The sequence below is a fragment of the Bombina bombina genome, chromosome 12 (assembly GCF_027579735.1).
Source record: "Bombina bombina isolate aBomBom1 chromosome 12, aBomBom1.pri, whole genome shotgun sequence".
Lineage (NCBI taxonomy): Eukaryota > Metazoa > Chordata > Amphibia > Anura > Bombinatoridae > Bombina > Bombina bombina.
In genome coordinates, this window is record NC_069510.1 from 122,005,342 (window position 1) to 122,031,897 (window position 26,556).

Here is a 26,556-nt window from a genome sequence, read left to right on the forward strand (position 1 = left end):
CACACAAAAATTCATCGCCCAACGGATTTTAACCCTTTTCAAATACCCGTTACTTATTCAGAAAAGGTAAAATGTATCAAGTGGCAAGGATGGCACCAGATTGTTTGCCTTAAAAAGCATTGGGTCAGGCTGAATATACGTCTATTCTATAAATGGGGTTAAAGCCCTGTATATATCTACACAGAAATGAGTGACCCAAATAATTTTAACCCTTTTAAAATACCAATTACTTATTCAGAAAAGGTAAAATATATAAAGTGGCAAGGTTGGCACCAATTTGTTTGCCATAAAGAGTGTTGGACAAGGCTGATAACGTCTGTCCCATGAAGAGGCTCAAGTCTTGTATATTCCACACATAAATGAGTGGTGCAAAGGATTTTAACCCTTTTATAATATCAGTTACTTATTAGAAACAATCAAAATTATGCCATGTTTGCAATCTGATTATTGCAATATATTTTTTTTTTTATATATATAAAATGTAAGTTTGTTTAGGTTTTTGGAAAGTGTATTATTTTATTTAAAATAAAAATAATTCTAGATATATTTATTTTGCAAATTGTAATCAGTTGCATTATAAGAAGCTGACTGAATAAGAATCCAACCTCAGCCTTGTACATTTTGCAGCTTTCTTGTTCTTAATGTTCATTCACAGTGGTTACCTTATAAGTGACAGTCACAGTGGTTACCTTATAAATGACAATCAGCATAAACCAATGTGAATGAACAAGAAAGCTGCAAAATGTTTCGTTTTCAGATTCAGAATGATTGTCTATAGGTTGTTTGTTAGATTAAAGTTGATTAAAAAAAAAAAAAAAAAAGCTTTGAGTGGAGGTCACATGTTTCCTGTCTAGATAGAATCAGTGGAGGTCACATGTTTCCTGTCTGGAGTGAAGCTCCAGTCTGCCTCTAGACTACTTTGGCCCAGCTCAGCTACGTAACTCTACTGCACACTCTGGCCTGAGCATCTCCTCTGTTCGCGGCCTATCTATACTGCACACTTGTCTATGGTAAGATTGTGGGTCCTCCGGCTGTAGCAGGTCTCTGGGCTCTTACGGTAAAGGTGAGTAGTATATGGACAATCTGCTAGTGTAATAGTCAAGTCTGACACTGATAGGGTTATTGATTCACCGGGCGATACATGTGTTGTGACGTAAGCAGCTGATTCTGTGATGTCATTGTGACACTGATTCAGCAGGTGTTACTATATACAGGACACTATAAGTGACTGCACTTACCTTACACACACGGGTTAATGCTCTGTTACTTCACTTACTAACGGCACCACAGTAGCAATGCACTACTGGGCATCTATCTGGTGAGCCAGTAATATCATATGTGCAGCTAGCTCCCAGTAGTGCTGCTCCTGAGCCTGCCTATGCTTTCAACAAAGGATATCAGGAAGAACAAAGAACATTTGATAATAACGTCTCTTACAAATGCTGTTCTGTTAGATCCATGTAAGCTTTATTATTAATGGGAAACTAAAGCCAAAATAAACCTTATTAATTCTGATAGTGCAGCAAATTAAGAGCCGTATTCACTTCCATGATCAAATTGTGTCTTTTTAAATCTATAACTTGTACTGAGCATGTGCAAGAATTCACAGCATATATGCATATGCCATGATTCATACAGAGCAGTCATTTGGCAGAAGTGTTTAACCACATTACAAGTGAACAAAGTAAATTAGATAAGTAACACTGGAAAGTTATATAAAATCACTGCTCTGTCTGAATCATGGCAATTTGACTTTACTGTGCCTTTAAATCATATACGTGTAGTACCTATAGGTGTCTGATTTTATTGCTAAAGGTAAATATTAGTGGGCGTTTTCCTTTAATGAGATCGATAATCACTGCCCTTAGCTCTGGGCTGCCCACGGGTTCATTTAATCAGAGCAGCTCCATTCTATAAGAAACCCAAACAAAGTGCTTTTGTTACGTAGTTGTCACATACACACATTGTTTTTGTTACGTAGTTGTCACATACACTCTTTGTTTTTGTTACGTAGTTGTCACATACACACATTGTTTTTGTTACGTAGTTGTCACATACACTCTTTGTTTTTGTTACGTAGTTGTCACACACACACACGCTTTGTTTTTGTTACGTAGTTGTCACACACACACACGCTTTGTTTTTGTTACGTAGTTGTCACACACACACACGCTTTGTTTTTGTTACGTAGTTGTCACACACACACACGCTTTGTTTTTGTTACGTAGTTGTCACACACACACACGCTTTGTTTTTGTTACGTAGTTGTCACACACACACACGCTTTGTTTTTGTTACGTAGTTGTCACACACACACACGCTTTGTTTTTGTTACGTAGTTGTCACACACACACACACGCTTTGTTTTTGTTACGTAGTTGTCACACACACACACGCTTTGTTTTTGTTACGTAGTTGTCACACACACACACGCTTTGTTTTTGTTACGTAGTTGTCACACACACACACGCTTTGTTTTTGTTACGTAGTTGTCACACACACACACGCTTTGTTTTTGTTACGTAGTTGTCACACACACACACGCTTTGTTTTTGTTACGTAGTTGTCACACACACACACGCTTTGTTTTTGTTACGTAGTTGTCACACACACACACGCTTTGTTTTTGTTACGTAGTTGTCACACACACACACACACACGCTTTGTTTTTGTTACGTAGTTGTCACACACACACACACACATGCTTTGTTTTTGTTACGTAGTTGTCACACACACACACACACACACGCTTTGTTTTTGTTACGTAGTTGTCACACACACACACACGCTTTGTTTTTGTTACGTAGTTGTCACACACACACACACACGCTTTGTTTTTGTTACGTAGTTGTCACACACACACACACACGCTTTGTTTTTGTTACGTAGTTGTCACACACACACACACACACACACACGCTTTGTTTTTGTTACGTAGTTGTCACACACACACACACACACACACGCTTTGTTTTTGTTACGTAGTTGTCACACACACACACACACACACACACGCTTTGTTTTTGTTACGTAGTTGTCACACACACACACACGCTTTGTTTTTGTTACGTAGTTGTCACACACACACACACGCTTTGTTTTTGTTACGTAGTTGTCACACACACACACACGCGTTGTTTTTGTTACGTAGTTGTCACACACACACACACGCTTTGTTTTTGTTACGTAGTTGTCACACACACACACACGCTTTGTTTTTGTTACGTAGTTGTCACACACACACACACGCTTTGTTTTTGTTACGTAGTTGTCACACACACACACACACACGCTTTGTTTTTGTTACGTAGTTGTCACACACACACACACACACACACGCTTTGTTTTTGTTACGTAGTTGTCACACACACACACACGCTTTGTTTTTGTTACGTAGTTGTCACACACACACACACACACACACGCTTTGTTTTTGTTACGTAGTTGTCACACACACACACACACACACACACGCTTTGTTTTTGTTACGTAGTTGTCACACACACACACACACGCTTTGTTTTTGTTACGTAGTTGTCACACACACACACACACACGCTTTGTTTTTGTTACGTAGTTGTCACACACACACACACGCTTTGTTTTTGTTACGTAGTTGTCACAGACACACACACGCTTTGTTTTTGTTACGTAGTTGTCACACACACACACACACGCTTTGTTTTTGTTACGTAGTTGTCACACACACACACGCTTTGTTTTTGTTACGTAGTTGTCACACACACACACGCTTTGTTTTTGTTACGTAGTTGTCACACACACACACGCTTTGTTTTTGTTACGTAGTTGTCACACACACACACACACACGCTTTGTTTTTGTTACGTAGTTGTCACACACACACACACGCTTTGTTTTTGTTACGTAGTTGTCACACACACACACACACACGCTTTGTTTTTGTTACGTAGTTGTCACACACACACACACACACACACACACACACACACACACACGCTTTGTTTTTGTTACGTAGTTGTCACACACACACACACACGCTTTGTTTTTGTTACGTAGTTGTCACACACACACACGCTTTGTTTTTGTTACGTAGTTGTCACACACACACACGCTTTGTTTTTGTTACGTAGTTGTCACACACACACACGCTTTGTTTTTGTTACGTTAACCCAGAGGCAGAACTTTTCTCCACTTTCTGCAATGAGATTTTTTTTATTGAAAGATTTTCTGTAGTAAAAATGTAGTTAACAATTTCTTTCAAGAATGTCTTCCATTCAGGAGTCACATCTTTTACAGACTGGGAAATGCTAGGAGGTGGGGTTAAAAAAAAAAAAAAATGCCTGAGAGACAGTCATCAATGTGCTTCCACCTTTTAGCACTGCTCGGTGTTTGACTGTTCTCTTCAAACAGTGCTTCTCTCATGCTGCACTGTGTTGAGGAAAACATACACAGTGCAGCCAGAGCACAACATTGTTAGAATAAAACAGGCTGGAGCAGCACTGCAAAGTGAACGTGCTAACAGTTCCTTCATGTGCCCTGTTCTTTCTGCAGACATGCTGCGTTTTCTGCAATGACATCTCAGATCACAGCCTGTTCTGCCTTGGGGGTTACGTAGTTGTCACACACACGCTTTGTTTTTGTTACGTAGTTGTCACACACACACACTGGCTTTTACATCCCTACGTTCTTTAGTGAACAGCTCCATAGACTAGAACAAGAACTGGTGAGGTTGCACTTTACAAACTAATTTCAGTTTATTACTCTCTCCCTATACTAGAGAGATGGAAAGAGCACAGCTTGTTCCTTCTTTTTAAACCTTTAGTCCTTTTCTGACCTCGGACACACTAAAGACTAGTGAAAGCTCTTCCTGTTTGAGACATACGCTGCATATGCCCTGTGCATCAGCCTTCTAACACTGTGTATGCAGCAACATGTACCATGCCGGCAATGAGCAGGTGTGGTGTCTGCTGGTGCACAGGGCAGGCAGAGCATATGTAGGTATGCTGCTGGAAGCATTTGTTAACCTGTTTCTATTCACCAAAGAAATGCACTTCGGTTTACAGTTTCTATTTCTGATTTGCTGTATTGCAGTCTGTCGTCATGCCTTTCCTCCATGGCTTTCGGAGGATTATATTTGAATACCAGCCTCTCGTAGACAAGATCCTGGAAGCTATAGGCATACAGGAGGACACTGAGCAGGCAGAAGAATCGCATACCAGTAACAGGTAACACGGGTTCGGCTCATACAGCGCTGACATCTGGGCGCAGAGTGCAGATTATTATTGAATACTGTATTGTGCTTAATTCCAGCTACCTGCTAAATAACGGTGAAAAGTTCCAGACCTTGAATGAACTACTGGAGAGACATTTGTGGTCTGCATTTTACAAGGAAGGTGTAAGCTACGCCCTGCTGAAGGTGGCTGAATTGGGATATGTGCCCGCAGCTGCGCTCCTTCTGCAACACGGTGCCGATCTGAGCTTTGAGGGTAAATAGATGGGGAGTCGGCTATTATAAAGTGCTAGCTCAAGACTATTGTGTATCTTGTTGTTTGTTACTTGTGTAGTGTATTATTTAAACTTATTCATGGTTTCACCTGTGTAGTCTATAAACAGGGTATTCTCTCCAATACTACAAAGCTAGCAGTGAACCAGCTAATACACTAATGCATCATCTAATAAAAGCTGGTTTCTGTGCGCCTACTGTAACTCGCCTTGTTCTTTCCAGACCCTGTAACATATTACACAGCTCTACATATTGCTGTCCTCCGAAACCAGCCAGATATGGTGGAGCTGCTCGTTCACAGTGGAGCTGATATTAACAAGAGAGACCGAGTAAGATAAACCCTGTAATATTTTTATATAAAAAAAAATAACGTGTTCATCTAGGTAATCACCGTCCTGCACTTATAGACACGTTCTGTCATGTGATCATCTGATAATCACTGTCCTGCACTTATACATGTGTGCTGTCATGTGATCATCTGATAATCACTGTCCTGCACTTATACATGTGTGCTGTCATGTGATCATCTGATAATCACTGTCCTGCACTTATACATGTGTGCTGTCATGTGATCATCTGATAATCACTGTCCTGCACTTATAGACATGTGATCATCTGATAATCACTGTCCTGCACTTATAGACATGTGTGCTGTCATGTGATCATCTGATAATCACTGTCCTGCACTTATACATGTGTGCTGTCATGTGATCATCTGATAATCACTGTCCTGCACTTATAGACATGTGATCATCTGATAATCACTGTCCTGCACTTATACATGTGTGCTGTCATGTGATCATCTGATAATCACTGTCCTGCACTTATACATGTGTGCTGTCATGTGATCATCTGATAATCACTGTCCTGCACTTATACATGTGTGCTGTCATGTGATCATCTGATAATCACTGTCCTGCACTTATACATGTGTGCTGTCATGTGATCATCTGATAATCACTGTCCTGCACTTATACATGTGTGCTGTCATGTGATCATCTGATAATCACTGTCCTGCACTTATAGACGTGTACTGTCATGTGATCATCTGATAATCACTGTCCTGCACTTATAGACACGTTCTGTCATGTGATCATCTGATAATCACTGTCCTGCACTTATACATGTGTGCTGTCATGTGATCATCTGATAATCACTGTCCTGCACTTATAGACATGTGATCATCTGATAATCACTGTCCTGCACTTATACATGTGTGCTGTCATGTGATCATCTGATAATCACTGTCCTGCACTTATACATGTGTGCTGTCATGTGATCATCTGATAATCACACTCCTGCACTTATAGACATCATCTGATAATCACTGTCCTGCACTTATAGACATGTGATCATCTGATAATCACTGTCCTGCACTTATAGACGTGTACTGTCATGTGATCATCTGGTAATCACTGTCCTGCACTTATAGACATCATCTGATAATCACTGTCCTGCACTTATACATGTGTGCTGTCATGTGATCATCTGATAATCACTGTCCTGCACTTATAGACGTGTACTGTCATGTGATCATCTGGTAATCACTGTCCTGCACTTATAGACGTGTGCTGTCATGTGATCATCTGGTAATCACTGTCCTGCACTTATAGACATCATCTGATAATCACTGTCCTGCACTTATAGACACGTTCTGTCATGTGATCATCTGATAATCACTGTCCTGCACTTATAGACGTGTACTGTCATGTGATCATCTGGTAATCACTGTCCTGCACTTATAGACATCATCTGATAATCACTGTCCTGCACTTATAGATGTGTGCTGTCATGTGATCATCTGATAATCACTGTCCTGCACTTATAGATGTGTGCTGTCATGTGATCATCTGATAATCACTGTCCTGCACTTATAGATGAGTGCTGTCATGTGATCATCTGATAATCACTGTCCTGCACTTATAGACACGTTCTGTCATGTGATCATCTGATAATCACTGTCCTGCACTTATAGATGTGTGCTGTCATGTGATCATCTGATAATCACTGTCCTGCATTTATAGACATGTGATCATCTGATAATCACTGTCCTGCACTTATAGACATGTACTGTCATGTGATCATCTGATAATCACACTCCTGCACTTATAGACGTGCTGTCATGTGATCATCTGATAATCACACTCCTGCACTTATAGACGTGTGCTGTCATGTGATCATCTGATAATCACTGTCCTGCACTTATACATGTGTGCTGTCATGTGATCATCTGATAATCACACTCCTGCACTTATAGACGTGTGCTGTCATGTGATCATCTGATAATCACTGTCCTGCACTTATAGATGTGTGCTGTCATGTGATCATCTGATAATCACTGTCCTGCACTTATAGACATGTACTGTCATGTGATCATCTGATAATCACACTCCTGCACTTATAGACATGTGCTGTCATGTGATCATCTGATAATCACACTCCTGCACTTATAGACATGTGCTGTCATGTGATCATCTGATAATCACACTCCTGCACTTATAGACGTGTGCTGTCATGTGATCATCTGATAATCACTGTCCTGCACTTATAGACATCATCTGATAATCACTGTCCTGCACTTATAGATGTGTGCTGTCATGTGATCATCTGATAATCACTGTCCTGCACTTATAGACATCATCTGATAATCACTGTCCTGCACTTATAGATGTGTGCTGTCATGTGATCATCTGGTAATCACTGTCCTGCACTTATAGATGTGTGCTGTCATGTGATCATCTGATAATCACTGTCCTGCACTTATAGACACGTGCTGTCGTGATTATCTGGTCTGCACTTATAGCCACGTGCTGTCATGTGATCATCTGATAATCACTGTCCTGCACTTATACATGTGTGCTGTCATGTGATCATCTGATAATCACTGTCCTGCACTTATAGATGTGTGCTGTCATGTGATCATCTGGTAATCACTGTCCTGCACTTATAGACGTGTGCTGTCATGTGATCATCTGATAATCACTGTCCTGCACTTATAGACACGTGCTGTCGTGATTATCTGGTCTGCACTTATAGCCACGTGCTGTCATGTGATCATCTGATAATCACTGTCCTGCACTTATACATGTGTGCTGTCATGTGATCATCTGATAATCACACTCCTGCACTTATAGACATGTGATCATCTGATAATCACTGTCCTGCACTTATAGACACGTGCTGTCATGTGATTATCTGGTCTGCACTTATAGCCACGTGCTGTCATGTGATCATCTGATAATCACCACACGTGCTGTCATGTGATCATCTGGTCTGCACTTATAAACGTGCTTTCAGTTTTTATGGTGACGCAGATACATAAACTACAGGATAGATGCCCAAGGGGAATTACCCATAATGAAATCCCAGGGCTCTGGTTGGCTGTAAAGTCTTTACAGGAAGCTAACGGCAAATGAAAGGGAAGAATTTCTTTGTACCCTGATACACAGAATGATTATGTGTAGGTAAATCTAATAACTGCAGTGGTTTGTACTGCGATTTGATCTCTTTATCTGACAGAGAGGTCACCCTACCTCTGACAGACAAGCGCTATTCCTCGTTCTTATACAATATACTCAGGTTCAGTCTCTGATTATTTGATTATCTTTATTATTTGTGATATTTTAGATTCATGAGAGCAGCCCCTTGGATCTGGCCAGTGAGGAACCAGAGCGGGTGCCGTGTTTGCAGCGTCTGCTGGAGCTTGGAGCAGATGTAAATGCAGCTGACAAAAACGGTCAGTGTTTTCAGATGGTTTGATATAACTTATATGTAGTGCAGGGGTGTGAGCAAATGCAGTTTATTAATTGCACATGTGATATTATTGTGCTATAAAACCCATTGTGTTCTGCCTCTGTCGTTCATAGTATTTGTTTTTCTCAGGGAAGACCGCGTTGTTGCATGCGCTAGCCAGCAGTGACGGCGTGCAAATCCATAACACAGAAAACATCCGTCTCCTGCTGGAGGGAGGTTAGTGTACCATGAAATAAACTGCTTCTTTTACACGAACAAATGAGTTCTGGATAAAACGCGTTGTGCTTACAGATAAAACTGCATCAATTCCTCTAATGGGACAGTAAACACATTGTACTAACTGGGCATCTATAGAGTGACATATAAGCCAAATCTAAACTTTTTTTTTTTTTTTTTTTTTTTTATAAAGCAAATGAACATCTTGCTTGCTGCATTTGTTTTTTAATAATCAAACTCCACCCATTTGGATAAGCCAATCAGGGCTTGAGTCTGCGGAAAACAATGTTAGTCACTGTCATTATGTTAGTATAAAGTGCATTGTTTTGCAGTTGTTATCTGATAAAGCCAGTTAGGGACATATATATGTAGCATAGTTGGCCTTGAGAAGTCAGCAGGTGCATTTCCAGCTCATAGAATTAGAAAATACACAATTTTCAGAGCTAAATGACACGGGAGAGCATTAAAGGGACATTCCGGTCAAAATGTAATTGCACATAGATTAATTGCATCTTTGAATAGAAACATACAGTATTTGCAATATAAACGTATCGGCACAAATGCTTCTAGTAAAAGTTATCACTGTTTTAGTGTTAGCATTTTTCTCTGCACATGCATGTGAATCATATCTAGATATTCTCAGTGCACCAGCATTTTAAATACTGTAGCTGCTCAGATCATCAGTGGGGCTTGTGTTTTGTCAGTAATGAACAAGTTCAGTCATTACCAGATGGTACAAGCGCCTTAGGCTCTCTGAGCAAGTCCTGTGTTTAAAATGCTGGTGCACGGTGCATACTTAAATACACGTTTATTGCACGTATATTACAAAAATGCTTCTGTTAAATACCGAAATGCACCCATGTGGTTTCCAATTTTGGTTGGAATATCCCTTTTAATAATGAAAATATATTTAACGTAACTAAAGGTTTTATATACAAATCCCAAGGTATTTACTTTCCCTTTAATTGACTAATTCTTGTTTTGTGTGTTTCTGCTACAGATATAAATCCATTATCAAAGGGACGGCTCACAATTAAAGGGACAGTCAACAACAGAATTTTTGTTAAAAAAAAAGAAAGATAATCCCTTTATTACCCATTCCCCAGTTTTGCATAACCAACACAGTTAGAATAATACAATTTTTACCTCTGTGATTACCTTGTATCTAAGCCTCTGCAAACTGCCCCTTATTTCAGTTCTTTTAACAGACTTGCATTTTAGCCAATTATTGCTGACTCCTAGCTAATTTCACTTCCGTGAGCACAATTTTTTCTATATGACACACATGAACTAATGCCCTCTAGTGGTGAAAACGGTCAAAATGCATTCTGATAAGAGGCGGCCTTCAAGGTCTAAGATATTAGCATATGAGCCTACCTAGTTTTAGCTTTCAACTAAGAATACCAAGAGAACAAAGCAAAATTATTGATAAAAGTAAATTGGAAAGTTGTTTAAAATGACATGCCCTATCTGAGTCATGCAAGTTTATTTTGGACTTTACTGTCCCTTTTTAATTAAGACCATGCATAAATTGTACTATATTAATTAGTCTGTATCAGAAACTGCTAGTTGCAGTCATGTGATGTAAAGTGTAACTCCAGTTAGCCTAAGGGCTACATTACAAGTGGAGCGCAATTTAGCACTTTTACTAGATGATTATATATAGGTATAGAAATATATATTGTAGAGAAAATAACTCATTTGTATTTATGTTTATATATGCACAGTCTTTATCAGTAATTAAGTGCCGCATTACATAAGGTTTGCACACACAATAAATGTTTATATATGCACAGTATATATCAGTAATTAAGTGCCACATTACATAAGGTCTGCACACACAAATGTTTATATATGCACAGTATATATCAGTAATTAAGTGCTGCATTACATAAGGTCTGCACACACAATAAATGTTTATATATGTACAGTATATATCAGTAATTAAGTGCCACATTACATAAGGTCTGCACACACAATAAATGTTTATATAAACACTGTATATATCAGTAATTAAGTGCCACATTACATTAGGTCTGCACACACAATAAATGTTTATATATGCACAGTATATATCAGTAATTAAGTGCTGCATTACATAAGGTCTGCACACACAAATGTTTATATATGCACAATATATATCAGTAATTAAGTGCCACATTACATAAGGTCTGCACACACAATAAATGTTTATATATGCACAGTATATATCAGTAATTAAGTGCTGCATTACATAAGGTCTGCACACACAATAAATGTTTATATATGCACAGTATATATCAGTAATTAAGTGCCGCATTACATAAGATCTGCACACACAATAAATGTTTATATATGCACAGTATATATCAGTAATTAAGTGCTAAATTACATAAGGTATGCACACACAATAAATGTTTATATATGCACAGTATATATCAGTAATTAAGTGCCGCATTACATAAGATCTGCACACACAATAAATGTTTATATATGCACAGTATATATCAGTAATTAAGTGCTAAATTACATAAGGTATGCACACACAATAAATGTTTATATATGCACAGTATATATCAGTAATTAAGTGCTAAATTACATAAGGTCTGCACACACAATAAATGTTTATATATGCACAGTATATATCAGTAATTAAGTGCCTCATTACATAAGGTCTGCACACACAATAAATGTTTATATATGCACAGTATATATATCAGTAATTAAGTGCTGCATTACATAAGGTCTGCACACACAATAATTGTTTGTATATGCACAGTATATATCAGTAATTAAGTGCTGCATTACATAAGATCTGCACACACACAATAAATGTTTGTATATGCACAGTATATATCTGTAATTAAGTGCTGCATTACATAAGGTCTGCATATATAATAATTTATACCGTGCATATATAAATATAAGTTAAAAGCGCTGCACTGCAGATGGTCTGCATATGTAATAAATATTTATATATGCACGGTATATTAGCTATTAAAGGGATAGTAAACACCTTGAGATTTGTATTTAAAATGGTTAGTTATTTGTAATGAAACAACTTTGCGATATACTTTCATTATTTATTTCACCCCTTTTAAGTAATTTAGCTCTGAAAATTGTACAATTTCTATTTCTTTCAACTTGAAATGCACATACTGACTTCTCAATTCTAACCATGCTACATGGCTGTCCCTAACTGACTTTACCTGATAACAACTGCAAAAAAATACTTTATACTAACATAATGACAGTGGCTAGCTTTGTTCTCTGCAGACTAAAGTCCTGATTAGCGTCTCCATATAAGGAAAGTGGTGGGAGGAGATTGACTATTTAAAAAATAAGTGAATATGTTTTAAAAACATTAGGTGGCTGATATGTTATCCTATAGCAACTCAGCAGAAATGTCTTCTAATTACAGTGTTTATTGTACCTTTTACGTGCCATACAATAAATATTTATATATGTACAGTATATATCAGTAATTGCCACATTACATAAGGTCTGTGTACACACAATAAATGTTTATATATGCACAGTGTATATCAGTAATTAAGAGCCACAATACATAAGGTCTGCACACACAATAAATATTTATATATGCACAGTGTATATCAGTAATTAAGAGCCACAATACATAAGGTCTGCACACACAATAAATATTTATATATGCACAGTATATATCAGTAATTAAGTGTTGCATTACATAAGGTCTGCACACACAATAAATGTTTATATATGCACAGTATATATCAGTAATTAAGCACAGCATTACATAAGGTCTGCACACACAATAAATGTTTATATATGCACAGTATATATCAGTAATTAAGTGCTGCATTACATAAGGTCTGCACACACAATAAATGTTTATATATGCACAGTATATATCAGTAATTAAGCACAGCATTACATAAGGTCTGCACACACAATAAATGTTTATATATGCACAGTATATATCAGTAATTAAGTGCTGCATTACATAAGGTCTGCACACACAATAAATGTTTATATATGCACAGTATATATCAGTAATTAAGTGCTGCATTACATAAGGTCTGCACACACAATACATGTTTATATATGCACAGTATATATCAGTAATTAAGTGCTGCATTACATAAGGTCTGCACACACAATAAATGTTTATATATGCACAGTATATATCAGTAATTAAGTGCCACATTACATAAGGTCTGTGTACACACAATAAATGTTTACATATGCACAGTATATATCAGTAATTAAAGGGACACTGTACCCAAATTTTGTCTTTCATGATTCAGATTGAGCATGACATTTTAAGCATCTTTCTAATTTACTCCTTTTATCAATTTTTCTTCATTCTCTTGTTATCTTTATTTGAAATGCAAGAATGTAAGTTTAGATGCCGGCCCATTTTTGTTGAACAACCTGGGTTGTCCTTGCTGATTGGTGGATAAATTCATTCACCAATAAAAAAGTTGCTGTCCAGAGTACTGAACCCAAAACAAGCTTAGATGCCTTCTTTTTCAAATAAAGATAGCAAAAGAATGAGGAAAAATTGATAATAGGAGTAAGTTAGAAAGTTGCTTAAAATTGCATGCTCTATCTGAATTACAAAATAATTTTTTTTGGGTACAGTGTCCCTTTAAGTGCTGCATTACATAAGGTCTGCACACACAATAAATGTTTATATATGCACAGTATATATTAGTAATTAAATGCTGCTTTACATAAGGTCTGCACACACAATAAATGTTTATATATGCACAGTATATATCAGTAATTTAGTCCCACATTATATAAGGTCTGCACACAATAATTGTTTGTATATGCACAGTATATATCAGTAATTAAGTGCTGCATTACATAAGGTCTGCACACACAATAAATGTTTATATATGCACAGTATATATTAGTAATTAAATGCTGCTTTACATAAGGTCTGCACACACAATAAATGTTTATATATGCACAGTATATATCAGTAATTTAGTCCCACATTATATAAGGTCTGCACACACAATAAATGTTTATATATGCACAGTATATATCAGTAATTAAGTGCTGCATTACATAAGGTCTGCACACACAATAAATGTTTATATATGCACAGTATATATCAGTAATTATGTGCTGCATTACATAAGGTCTGCACACACAATAAATGTTTATAAATTCACAGTATATATCAGTAATTCAGTGCCGCATTACATAAGGTCTGCATACACAATAAATGTTTATATATGCACAGTATATATCAGTAATTAAGTGCTACATTACATAAGGTCTGCACACACAATAAATGTTTATATATGCACAGTATATATCAGTAATTAAATGCTGCATTACATAAGGTCTGCACACACAATAAATGTTTATATATGCACAGTATATATCAGTAATTAAATGCTGCATTACATAAGGTCTGCACACACAATAAATGTTTATATATGCACAGTATATATCAGTAATTAAATGCAGCATTACATAAGGTCTGCACACACAATAAATATTTATATATGCACAGTGTATATCAGTAATTAAGTGCTAAATTACATAAGGTCTGCACACACAATAAATATTTATATATGCACAGTGTATATCAGTAATTAAGTGCCTCATTACATAAGGTCTGCACACAATAATTGTTTGTATATGCACAGTATATATCAGTAATTAAGTGCCGCATTACATAAGGTCTGCACACACAATAAATGTTTATATATGCACAGTATATATCAGTAATTAAGTGCTGCATTACATAAGGTCTGCACACACAATAAATGTTTATATATGCACAGTATATATCAGTAATTAAGTGCCGCATTACATAAGGTCTGCACACACAATAAATGTTTATATATGCACAGTATATATCAGTAATTAAGTGCCGCATTACATAAGGTCTGTACACACAATAAATGTTTATATATGCACAGTATATATCAGTAATTAATTGCTGCATTACATAAGGTCTGCACACACAATAAATGTTTATATATGCACAGTGTATATCAGTAATTTAGTGCTAAATTACATAAGGTCTGCACACACAATAAATGTTTATATATGCACAGTATATATCAGTAATTAAGTGCTGTATTACATAAGGTCTGCACAGTATATATAAGTAATTAAGTGCCGCATTACATAAGGTCTGCACACACAATAAATGTTTATATATGCACAGTATATATCAGTAATTACGTGCTGCATTACATAAAGTCTGCACACACAATAAATGTTTATATATGCACAGTATATATCAGTAATTAAGTGCTAAACAACATAAGGTCTGCACACACAATAAATGTGTATATATGTACAGTATATATCGGTAATTAAGTGCTGTCTTACATAAGATCTGCACACACACAATAAATGTTTATGCACAATATATATATATCAGTAATTAGGTGCTGCATTACATAAGGTCTACACACAATAAATGTTTATATATGCACAGTATATATCAGTAATTAAGTGCTGCATTACATAAGGTCTGCACACACAATAAATGTTTATATATGCACAGTATATATCAGTAATTAAGTGCTGCATTACATAAGGTCTGCACACAACAAATGTTTATATATGCACAGTGTATATCTGTAATTAAATGCTGCATTACATAAGGTCTGCACACACAATAAATGTTTATATATGCACAATATATATATCAGTAATTAAGTGCAGCATTACATAAGGTCTGCACACAAATAAATATTTATATATGCACAGTATATATCGGTAATTAAGTGCAGCATTACATAAGGTCTGCACACACAATAAATGTTTATATATGCACAGTATATATCAGTAATTAAGTGCTGCATTACATAAGGTCTGCGCACACAATAAATGTTTATATATGCACAGTATATATCAGTAATTAAGTGTTACATTACATAAGGTCTGCACACACAATACATGTTTATATATGCACAGTATATATCTGTAATTAAGTGCAGCATTACATAAGGGCTGCACACACAATAAATATTTATATATGCACAGTATATATCTGTAATTAAGTGCTGCATTACATAAGGTCTGCACACACAATAAATGTTTATATATGCACAGTATATATCAGTTATTAAGTGCAGCATTACATAAGGTCTGCACACACAATAAATGTTTATATATGCACAGTATATATCAGTAATTAAGTGCTAAATTACATAAGGTCTGCACACACAATAAATGTTTATATATGCACAGTATATATCAGTAATTAAGGACGCATTACATAAGGTCTGCACACACAATAAATGTTTATATATGCACAGTATATAGCAGTAATTAAGTACCGCATTACGTAAGGTCTGCACACACAATAAATGTTTATATATGCACAGTATATATCAGTAATTAAGCACCGCATTACATAAAGTCTGCACACACAATAAATGTTTATATATGCACAGTATATATCAGTAATTAAGTGCTGCATTACATAAGGTCTGCACACACAATAAATGTTTATATATGCACAGTATATATCAGTAATTAAGTACTGCATTACATAAGGTCTGCACACACAATAAATGTTTATATATGCACAGTATATATCAGTAATTAAGTGCAGCATTACATAAGGTCTGCACACACAATAAATGTTTATATATGCACAGTGTATATCTGTAATTAAATGCTGTATTACATAAGGTCTGCACACACAATAAATGTTTATATATGCACAGTATATATCACTAATTATGTGCCGCATTACATAAGGTCTGCACACACAATAAATGTTTATATATGCACAGTATATATCACTAATTATGTGCTGCATTACATAAGGTCTGCACACACAATAAATGTTTATATATGCACAGTATATATCACTAATTATGTGCCGCATTACATAATGTCTACACACACAATAAATGTTTATATATGCACAGTATGTTCCTGAGCTTATTTTCTTTGGTCAGATTAACCAGAATACTGTAATATTCTGCAGGTTGATTACAATCTCATGCACCTCCCTCTCATCACGTGCACTGTTCTGATGGAACCTGTGTTACACTGCAGATATGAGGGAGAGTTACATCAGCACTGGGATGTCATGAAACATAGCGGCTGCTAGAGGGAATAACCTCACTACTGTACTTATGAATGTGTTTTAGGGACATAAAACCCAACATCTGTCATGATTCACATGGTGCATATCATTTAAAACAACTTTCCAATATACTTCTATTATAAAATGTTCTTAGTTTTCTTGTTATCCTTTGGTGAAAAGCAGGGATGTAATCTCAGGAGTGTGCACTATATTTCAGCAGTTTTACAACACTGTTATACATTATCAAGAGCACTAGATGGCAGTACTATTTTCTGTCGTATAGTGCTTCAGGCATGTGCACGCTGCCTATCTAGGTATCTCTTCAACAAAGAATAACAAGAGAATGAAGGTAATTCGATAATAGAAGTAAATTGGATTTTTTTTTTTTTTTAAATTGTATTCTCTACCAGAATCATGAAAGAATAAAACTGGGTATGATGGGAACGCTCCAGCCTCTCTATGGGAGTGGCACGTGCACACTTTACAGAGGTATCTCACTGCAGAACTGGCCATAAATATTTATATTTTATTTTACACACTCCTATTATGTGAGGGAGGGAAATTGTTTGTTTCTTTATTAAAGGGAGAGTCTAGTCAACATTAAACCTTTTAAACAACTTTCCAATTTACTTTTATCATCAAATTTGCTTTGTTCTTTTGGTATTCTTAGTTTAAAGCCAAACCCAGGTAGGCTAAAATGCTCATTTCTAAGCCCTTAAAGCCCGCCTCTTATCTCTGTGTATTTTGAAAGTTTTGACAGCGCTAGTTCATGTGTGTCATATAGATAACATTGTGCTCATGCCCGTGGAATCAGCACTGATTGGCTAAAATGCAAGTCTGTCAAAAGAACTAAAATAAAAAGGCCGTCTGCAGAGGCTTAGGTACAAGGTAATCACAGAGGTAAAAAGTGTATTAATATAAAAATGTTGGTTAAGCAAAACTGGGGAATGGGTAATAAAGGGATTATCTATCTTTTAATAACAATTATGTAGTAAACATGTCACTTTAATGAAGTAAAAAGAGGTCCCATTAGGTCTGAGGAAGGCCGTTTTGCCCTTGGCACAGTGAAGTCCTCGGTGATGACCGCTTGTCTTTCCTCTGTGTTTATTTGTAGGTGCTGACGTGAAGGCCACTACAAAGGACTATGACACTGTATTCTCGTGTATTATATTCCTGCTAGGGGAGACAGTGGGATCTGATGAAGAGGAAGCAAAACTTATCAACAGCTTCTGCTTTCGAGTCAGCCAGCTCCTGATTGTTCATGGCGCAGACCCCAGCGAGTGCCCATCTCACGAGTCCCTCACGCACACGTGTCTCAAGAGCTTCAAGGTGCACTTTCCGCTCCTCTGCTTCTTGTTGGAATCTGGTGCGTGTTATAACTGCTCGCAGCACGGACCTTCATGTTGGTCTGGGTTCCACATTGTCTTTGACAGATTATGCAGTTACCTTGGCAACTGTGATGACTGTGATTCCGTGGACCTGCTACAGAAAGCAGAATGTGCTTTGGAACTTATGATCGCCAGCTCTCCTCAAATTAAACTTCCCAGAAACTTAGAAATAAATACTACGATGTGCAGTGTGCACGCGAACAAGGTGACGGCTCTCTACCAGTCTCTTAAACAGCTAGAACAATCCCCCCCTACGCTGAAGCACCTGTGTAGAGTCTTCATCCGCCAACAGCTCAGACCTTGGCCCGTGGATGTGAAAGTTAAAGCTTTGCCGCTCCCAGACAGGCTGAAGTGGTATTTACTGATTAATGACTCGGCTCCCAGAGCCACTGAGGAGGGTTCATAATCCGTTTCATTTCAGAACTGTATATGACGGTCCCAGCTTATTAAATGTGCTGTGTGATGTAAATATTGTACACAATGATCCTATTTTTTTTTATATATATATATATATATATATATATACAAGTAACAACTGTAAGTGAAGGTCTATTAAAAGCTACAAATCCATCCAGTAAATGTTTAAATTGATAGTGCAGTGTCATTGCTTATTGGTTGGTAATGACAACTCCCACAGTTCCAACACACACACACCCTGTTCCAACACACACACACACACACACCCTGCTCCAACACACACACACCCTGCTCCAACACACACACACGCACACCCTGCTCCAACACACACACACGCACACCCTGCTCCAACACACACACACGCACACCCTGCTCCAACACACACACACGCACATCCTGCTCCAACACACACACACGCACATCCTGCTCCAACACACACACACGCACATCCTGCTCCAACACACGCACATCCTGCTCCAACACACACACACGCACATCCTGCTCCAACACACACACACGCACATCCTGCTCCAACACACACACACGCACATCCTGCTCCAACACACACACACGCACATCCTGCTCCAACACACACACACGCACATCCTGCTCCAACACACGCACATCCTGCTCCAACACACGCACATCCTGCTCCAACACACGCACATCCTGCTCCAACACACGCACATCCTGCTCCAACACACACGTGCACATTCTGCTGCTCCAGCTCACACACACACACACGTGCACATTCTGCTGCTCCAGCTCACACACACACACACGTGCACATTCTGCTGCTCCAGCTCACACACACATCCTGCAGGAGGTTACATGGTTAAGGAGCTTCCAGGATAAATACAACTTTATCAGAAAAAGGAATGCATTTACAGAGTCGGTTGATTCAGCAGCAAGATGAAGATCTCTGCCTATCAGTGAGGGGCAGCGATGAGTTTGAGATGTGTCCCCTCTTGCATTGTTTTATTTTCTTTGATGTCAATTATTAAGTCTGAGCCCTCACTAATGATCTAGTGTGACAGGCGGTGCCCTCGTTAATTATCTAGTTTGTCAGGGGGTGCTCTCACTAATTATCTAGCAGGGGTGGACTGAGACCAACCAGAGCCCCCGGGCAAAAGTGTGCAAGGGCCCCCCACCCCCTTTTTGCTCCACCTACCTCCTTTGCCCCTCCTCTACCCTATTGCCCCTTCCACCTCTTGTGCTCCTCCCACCTCATATGCCTCTCCCCTGCCATGTTTTTAATTGTCATATAAAGACATACAATTTTGTTTCCTTAAATTGCTGCATTGTGCCCAAAAAATGGGGGGGGGGGGGGCTCAGGGAGGTTGAGGGGTAAGGGAGGGATCCTACACAGCAGAAAATATAAAAATAATAAAACAAAATTTTAATTAAAAAAAAACTAATATTTTTATACTGGCAGATGGGGGTGACCACTGCGGGGTTGGGGACAGGCAGTGCCCTCGCTAATGATCTAGCGCGACAGGCGGCGCCCTCGCTAATGATCTAGCAGGGGTGGACTGAGACCAACCAGAGCCCCCAGGCAAAAGTGTGGCAGGGCCCCCCACCCCTTTTTGCTCCACCTACCTACCTCCTTTGCCCCTCCTCTACTCTATTGCCCCTTCCACCTCTTGTGCTCCTCCCACCTCATATGCCCCTCCCCTGCCATGTTTTTAATTGCCATATAAAGACATACAATTTTGTTTCCTTAAATTGCTGCATTGTGCACAAAAAATTGGGGGGGGGGTCAGGGAGGTTGAGGGGTAAGGGAGGATCCTACACTGCAGAAAATATAAAAATAATAAAACAAAATTTTAATTAAAAAAAGCCTTATTTTTGTACTGGCAGACTTTCTGCCAGCACTTAAGATGGGGGTGACCACTGCGGGGTTGGGGAGGGAAGAGAGCTGTTTGAGAGGTATCAGGGAGGGATCAGCGGGAGGGAAGTGTCAGGTGGGAGGGTAATCTCTACACTAAAGCTAAAATTAACCTTACAAGCTACCTGTTTAACCCCATTCACTGCTGGGAATAATATAAGTGTGGTCTTTATAACCATGTGTGCCATGAATGCACAAGCTGTTTGTAAATAATTTCAATGAGAAACCTAAATTTTTTTTTATTATTTGATCGCATTTGGAGGTGAAATGGTGGGATGAAAAATGCCAAAATGGCCTAGATCAATACTTTGGGTTGTCTACTAAAACAAATATATATATATATATATATATATATATATATATATATATATATATATATATCTCCCCCCCCCCCCCCATTAGATGAATACAAGTATTCATCAGTTTCATCTAAAGGGGAAAGACAAAGTATAAATTATATTAAAAATAAATATTTAATTTCTGCATTGCATATTTTTTTTTTTAACAAGGAACAAGTACTGCAACCAATGAAGGCACATAAAGAAAAACATTATTAATGCTGATCAGATTATATATATATATATATATATATATATATATATATATATATATATATTTTTATATATATATATATAATATTCCCAAATACCAACCCAAGTGTAACAAGTATAATATATATTTTTATTACGTTTACACTTTGACTTTCCCCTTTACATGAATACTTGACGATATGGGGGGGGGGGGGATACTTAACTAGAAGTATTCATCTAAAGGGGGGGGATACTTAACTAGAAGTATTCATCTAAAGGGGGGGATACTTAACTAGAAGTATTCATCTAAAGGGGGGGGGGGGAGATACTTAACTAGAAGTATTCATCTAAAGGGGGGGGGATACTTAACTAGAAGTATTCATCTAAAGGGGGGGGGGGATACTTAACTAGAAGTATTCATCTAAAGGGGGGGATACTTAACTAGAAGTATTCATCTAAAGGGGGGGGATACTTAACTAGAAGTATTCATCTAAAGGGGGGGGGAATAAAGTGTAAACAATAATAAATATTTAATTTGGGAGCCACATGCTAATATGCTGCTGCAGTGCCGCCTCTAACAGCGCAGTTAAAATTGTGTGTGCACAGCGCGTGGGTGGGAGGAGCTGAGCTGGAGCCACAGACTAATCAATAATATGTGCAGTGGCGGACCTAATGAACAAAGGGCCCTGGTGCAAGAATTTGTTTTGCCCCCCCCCCCCCAGGACATCCTGCATTTGCATGAAAAAAGAACTTCACCAGTTTTGGGATATACCCTGAATGTTAGACAGCCACTGTATAGCAAAATGACCACTTTCATAAACACCTAAGCCTAGCATAACACTCTCTACTAACCCAAGGGAACATATAGCCTAGCACCCTACTCCCCTGCCCATATCATTTATATATATATAAACATTTTTGAGAGAGATTTAAATAAAGTTAGACAGTGAGTGGTACACACTGTAGTAGCATTGCAGGCAGAAGTGGGGGGTGGAACCAGGTCACAGGGCGGGCATAGACTGTGGTGTATATTGTAAAGCTGTTTTACTAGGTGTGATTGATAGCTCTGGATCTGGTTTCATATTTTCACCTACAATCTTTTTTTTTTTTATTTTAAACTTCACAAACCCATCACATATGGAAAGAATCAGAACTTTCTTTACACTCTCTCCACAAAATTCATCTCTTCGTTTTTTGTTATATTTTACAATGAATAGATGTATATATTTGTGTGGGTGATACATATATAACAACAATATTGTGCATATTATGTATAATTTATATATTAAGTGTGTGTATGTGTATATATATGTGTATATATATATATATATATATATATATATGTATCCAAAACACCAGAACTCGCCCACAAAGGAAAACTGCCTGGGTGCAATTTTGTAGAAAATATTTAGCCAGAAGAAAATGCACTCTCAGGACTTTCAGAAATAAAAGTAACTTATTTATGAAAGTCCTGAGAGTGCATTTTCTTCTGGCTATATATATGTTACGGTACGAACAGTGTACCAAGGGTTAATACCAGGGAACAATGTCCTGCATACAGAATCAGCACTTCACAACCTTGATCAGTTTCCCTGCAAACATGAGACCAAGCTCCACATTTCAGGTTTAAAACAGAATGTCATTTATTAAAAGGCTATGCCTAGTATTTATGTAGGTCTGACCCCCCCCCCCCCCAGATGGGGGTTGAAAGACTGTTGTACATTACATGGAGGGAACAAGCCCTTTGACATGATACAATAGAATTATATTACTTAAACACTTCAACCACAAGACACTCTTGGCCCTTCTTATCACTTAGGCGTTTTCTCTCTGGAGGTGATCAAACAATAGAATGCTTAGCACTAATTAAATTATAGCTGGAGCCAGCAACTTGTGTTTAGAAAATAGTTTCTTAAAGCTAAACACAGTTAACTCCTTCAGTCCTGACAGAAGGGTCTGTCACATAGCTCCCCCCTTGTGGAACACTCACACCCTGTACTTATGGATACAGGGTGACATAGACATAAGACAGAGTTATGGAAGTACATGGGGTGTCCAGCATATAAAATTCCATATTAATATGCAGTCTCTGGGTATCCTTAAGCCCATGTACCTCCAGCCCAAAGAATGTTCCATAACAGGCCCTCCAAGGCACAGTGGCGAGATTGGTCTCGTCACATATCTCCCCTTTTCCAAACAGACTAACAGGGTATCTGACCTCCTGCCGGTCAGTGCCCTGGTTAGTCCAGCAACCCACCCATAAAACACAATTAGTAGAACAGCCCACCCACAATAAATAGTTACTACACTGGAGTACGGGGAAAACTTGTCCATTTCCAGGTGCCTCACCACAGCTGTGTGGGGGACGGGTACGCTGAATTGGTGGGTTGCGAGGTGGGCAGAGACCAGCTGTACTCTGCCCAGGTGCCAGTACTACCATGGAAGTAGCCTGGTGGGAGCCTGGTTGCTGGAGGGGGAGACCGACTGTCTCCCCTTTGGATACATAGCTGTGCTGCTGGAGGGGGAGACCAATCGTCTCCCCTTTGGCTAAACAGCCGTGTTGCTGGGGGACAGGACCAACTGTCCCTACCCCTTGTAACGCAGCCTGCCACTGGGGAATGGAGTCTGGGCTCCCAATTCCCTGTATATTCCTCTGCTGCTGGGGGACAGGACCAACTGTCTCTGCCCCCTGTAACTCAGCCTGCCGCTGGGGAATGGAGTCTGGGCTCCCAATTCCCTGCATATCACTCTGCTGCTGGGGGACAGGACCAACTGTCTCTGCCCCCTGTAACTCAGCCTGCCGCTGGGGAAGTGAGTCTGGGCTCCCAATTCTCTGCATATCACTCTGCTGCTGGGGGACAGGACCAACTGTCTCTGCCCCCTGTAACTCAGCCTGCCGCTGGGGAATGGAGTCTGGGCTCCCAATTCCCTGCAGGACCGGTGGAGAGACCTCTGTCCCATCTCCACCGGCCACCTGGGGTCCTTCCCAGTAAATCTCCACAATATCTTCCCAGCTGAATGGGTCTGTATCAGTGTTAATTTTGACGACAAATTTCAATTTAGTCTTAGTTTTAGTCTTTTGACTAAAATGCCATTTTAGTTTTAGTCGTATTTTAGTCATCTGAATTGTTTTAGTTTTAGTCTAGTTTTAGTCGACTGAATCTCCAGTAGATTTTAGTCGACTAAATCTCTAGTATCTACTGGAGATTTAGTCGACTAAAATCTACTGGAGATACAGAAGTGCAACTTTAAAATATAAAAAAAACAAAACTGTAAACTGTATTGGCTGTATTGCACATATTACCCAATATAAAAACTTTAACAGTTCTCTGTTAATAATTAAAACAAGTATCAAGTAACTCAACATAACAAAAAGTTTCTGCAGCTAGCACAGGCACAGCATAACTTAAATCCATACTCATGGGTTATGCTTATTTCTATAGGAAGAATCAATTGATTGTTCACAGATTCGAAACATTTTCGGCAACGAAATTATCACTGCTCTAGAACTTTGAAACAAATTATATAGTCCTGGAGTAAAGGTTTGAACATGCAATACAGATTTAACAGATTTAACTGTTGTGGTATATAACATGTCTTTATTTATCTTAAAATTTAATAAAATTAAGTTTAGTAAATTTTACAAAAGAGCAGTAATTGGATAGGGATTGATTAACACCTTGCATAAAATGTTTTTGTCAGCAAATTTTGATTTAGTTTTAGTCATAGTCTTTTGACTAAAATGTCATTTTGATTTAGTTTTAGTCATAGTCTTTTGACTAAAATGTCATTTTGATTTAGTTTTAGTCATAGTCTTTTGACTAAAATGTCATTTTAGTTTTAGTCGTATTTTAGTCATCAGAATTTCTTTAGTTTTATAGTCATTTTAGTCTAGTTTTAGTCGACGAAATTAACACTGGTCTGTATCTGGGTCTTTCACCTTGCTGTCCTGCTGAGCCTTCCCAATGGAGTGGAAGAGATCTCTGTAGTCCTGCTCCAGTTCCCACTCCAGGGCTGCTAAGTGAGCCAGGTCTGGCTCTACCTCATGGGGGTCAGCCCAGTCATGCCTAGCCTCCCTCTCATAGAAAATGCCCTGAAGTCTGGTCTGCGCAGGGCTCCCAAAGTCAGGCTCTGCAAAGGACTCCCATAACAAGCCAGGACCATCAAACTCCTCTCCCTCTGGCTTGTCATGCTCGGCTGTCCAGGGTATATACTGTGCTATATACCACCAGAGCGCCTGATAGGCATCCTCCAGCCATAGCTCCTGCCATACCCGGTGCTCTAGTTCCTTCACCCATTCCTCCAGGGGCTGCTCTCCCAGGAAGGGCATCCGCAGGGCCACTTGCTTCTGCAACCGCTGCTTTTCACTGGGGAGACTCTTACCCTGCTGGTATTGTACATTATCCAGGGCCTGGTACCAGATGCCTTTCCTTAATGCATCCCGGCCATCCAGGTCCTCCTCCTCATATAACACCGCTGGTTCCATTCTGTTGCTTTTAGGGTCGCTGTACTGGGACATGCGTTGCCCCCAACTTGTAAATCCACGGAATGGTGTCTCCTGTAGCTGTCCTTCTGGCTGTAGTATCAATCCCGTCGCTTGCCACCAATGTTACGGTACCAACAGTGTACCAAGGGTTAATACCAGGGAACAATGTCCTGCATACAGAATCAGCACTTCACAACCTTGATCAGTTTCCCTGCAAACATGAGACCAAGCTCCACATTTCAGGTTTAAAACAGAATGTCATTTATTAAAAGGCTATGCCTAGTATTTATGCAGGTCTGACCCCCCCCAGATGGGGGTTGAAAGACTGTTGTACATTACATGGAGGGAACAAGCC

The 26,556-nt window shown here is 38.6% G+C and overlaps 1 protein-coding gene across 2 annotated transcripts; it reads left to right on the plus strand.

Moving 5' to 3' along the window:
* Nucleotides 1-896: 896 nt before the first annotated feature.
* Nucleotides 897-19,349, plus strand: ASB6 (ankyrin repeat and SOCS box containing 6). Of its 2 annotated transcripts, none has more exons than XM_053695965.1 (7): nt 897-1,010; nt 5,074-5,207; nt 5,293-5,468; nt 5,708-5,814; nt 9,113-9,221; nt 9,368-9,454; nt 18,607-19,349. In XM_053695965.1, exons 1-7 carry the CDS (start codon nt 1,008-1,010, stop codon nt 19,284-19,286), a joined length of 1,296 nt encoding a protein of 431 aa, XP_053551940.1. In that variant the 5' UTR covers nt 897-1,007; the 3' UTR covers nt 19,287-19,349. The 2 variants fall into 2 exon arrangements, with proteins under 2 accessions (XP_053551940.1, XP_053551941.1); XM_053695966.1 differs by having other exon boundaries at nt 905-1,063.
* Nucleotides 19,350-26,556: the final 7,207 nt, after the last annotated feature.

What these genes read in the sequence shown, in the direction of transcription:
- ASB6 (XM_053695965.1), top strand. An exon ending in TGCCGATCTGAGCTTTGAGG is followed by an intron (nt 5,469 to 5,707) that starts GTAAATAGATGG and finishes TGTTCTTTCCAG; the next exon opens with ACCCTGTAACATATTACACA. An exon ending in ATATTAACAAGAGAGACCGA is followed by an intron (nt 5,815 to 9,112) that starts GTAAGATAAACC and finishes GTGATATTTTAG; the next exon opens with ATTCATGAGAGCAGCCCCTT.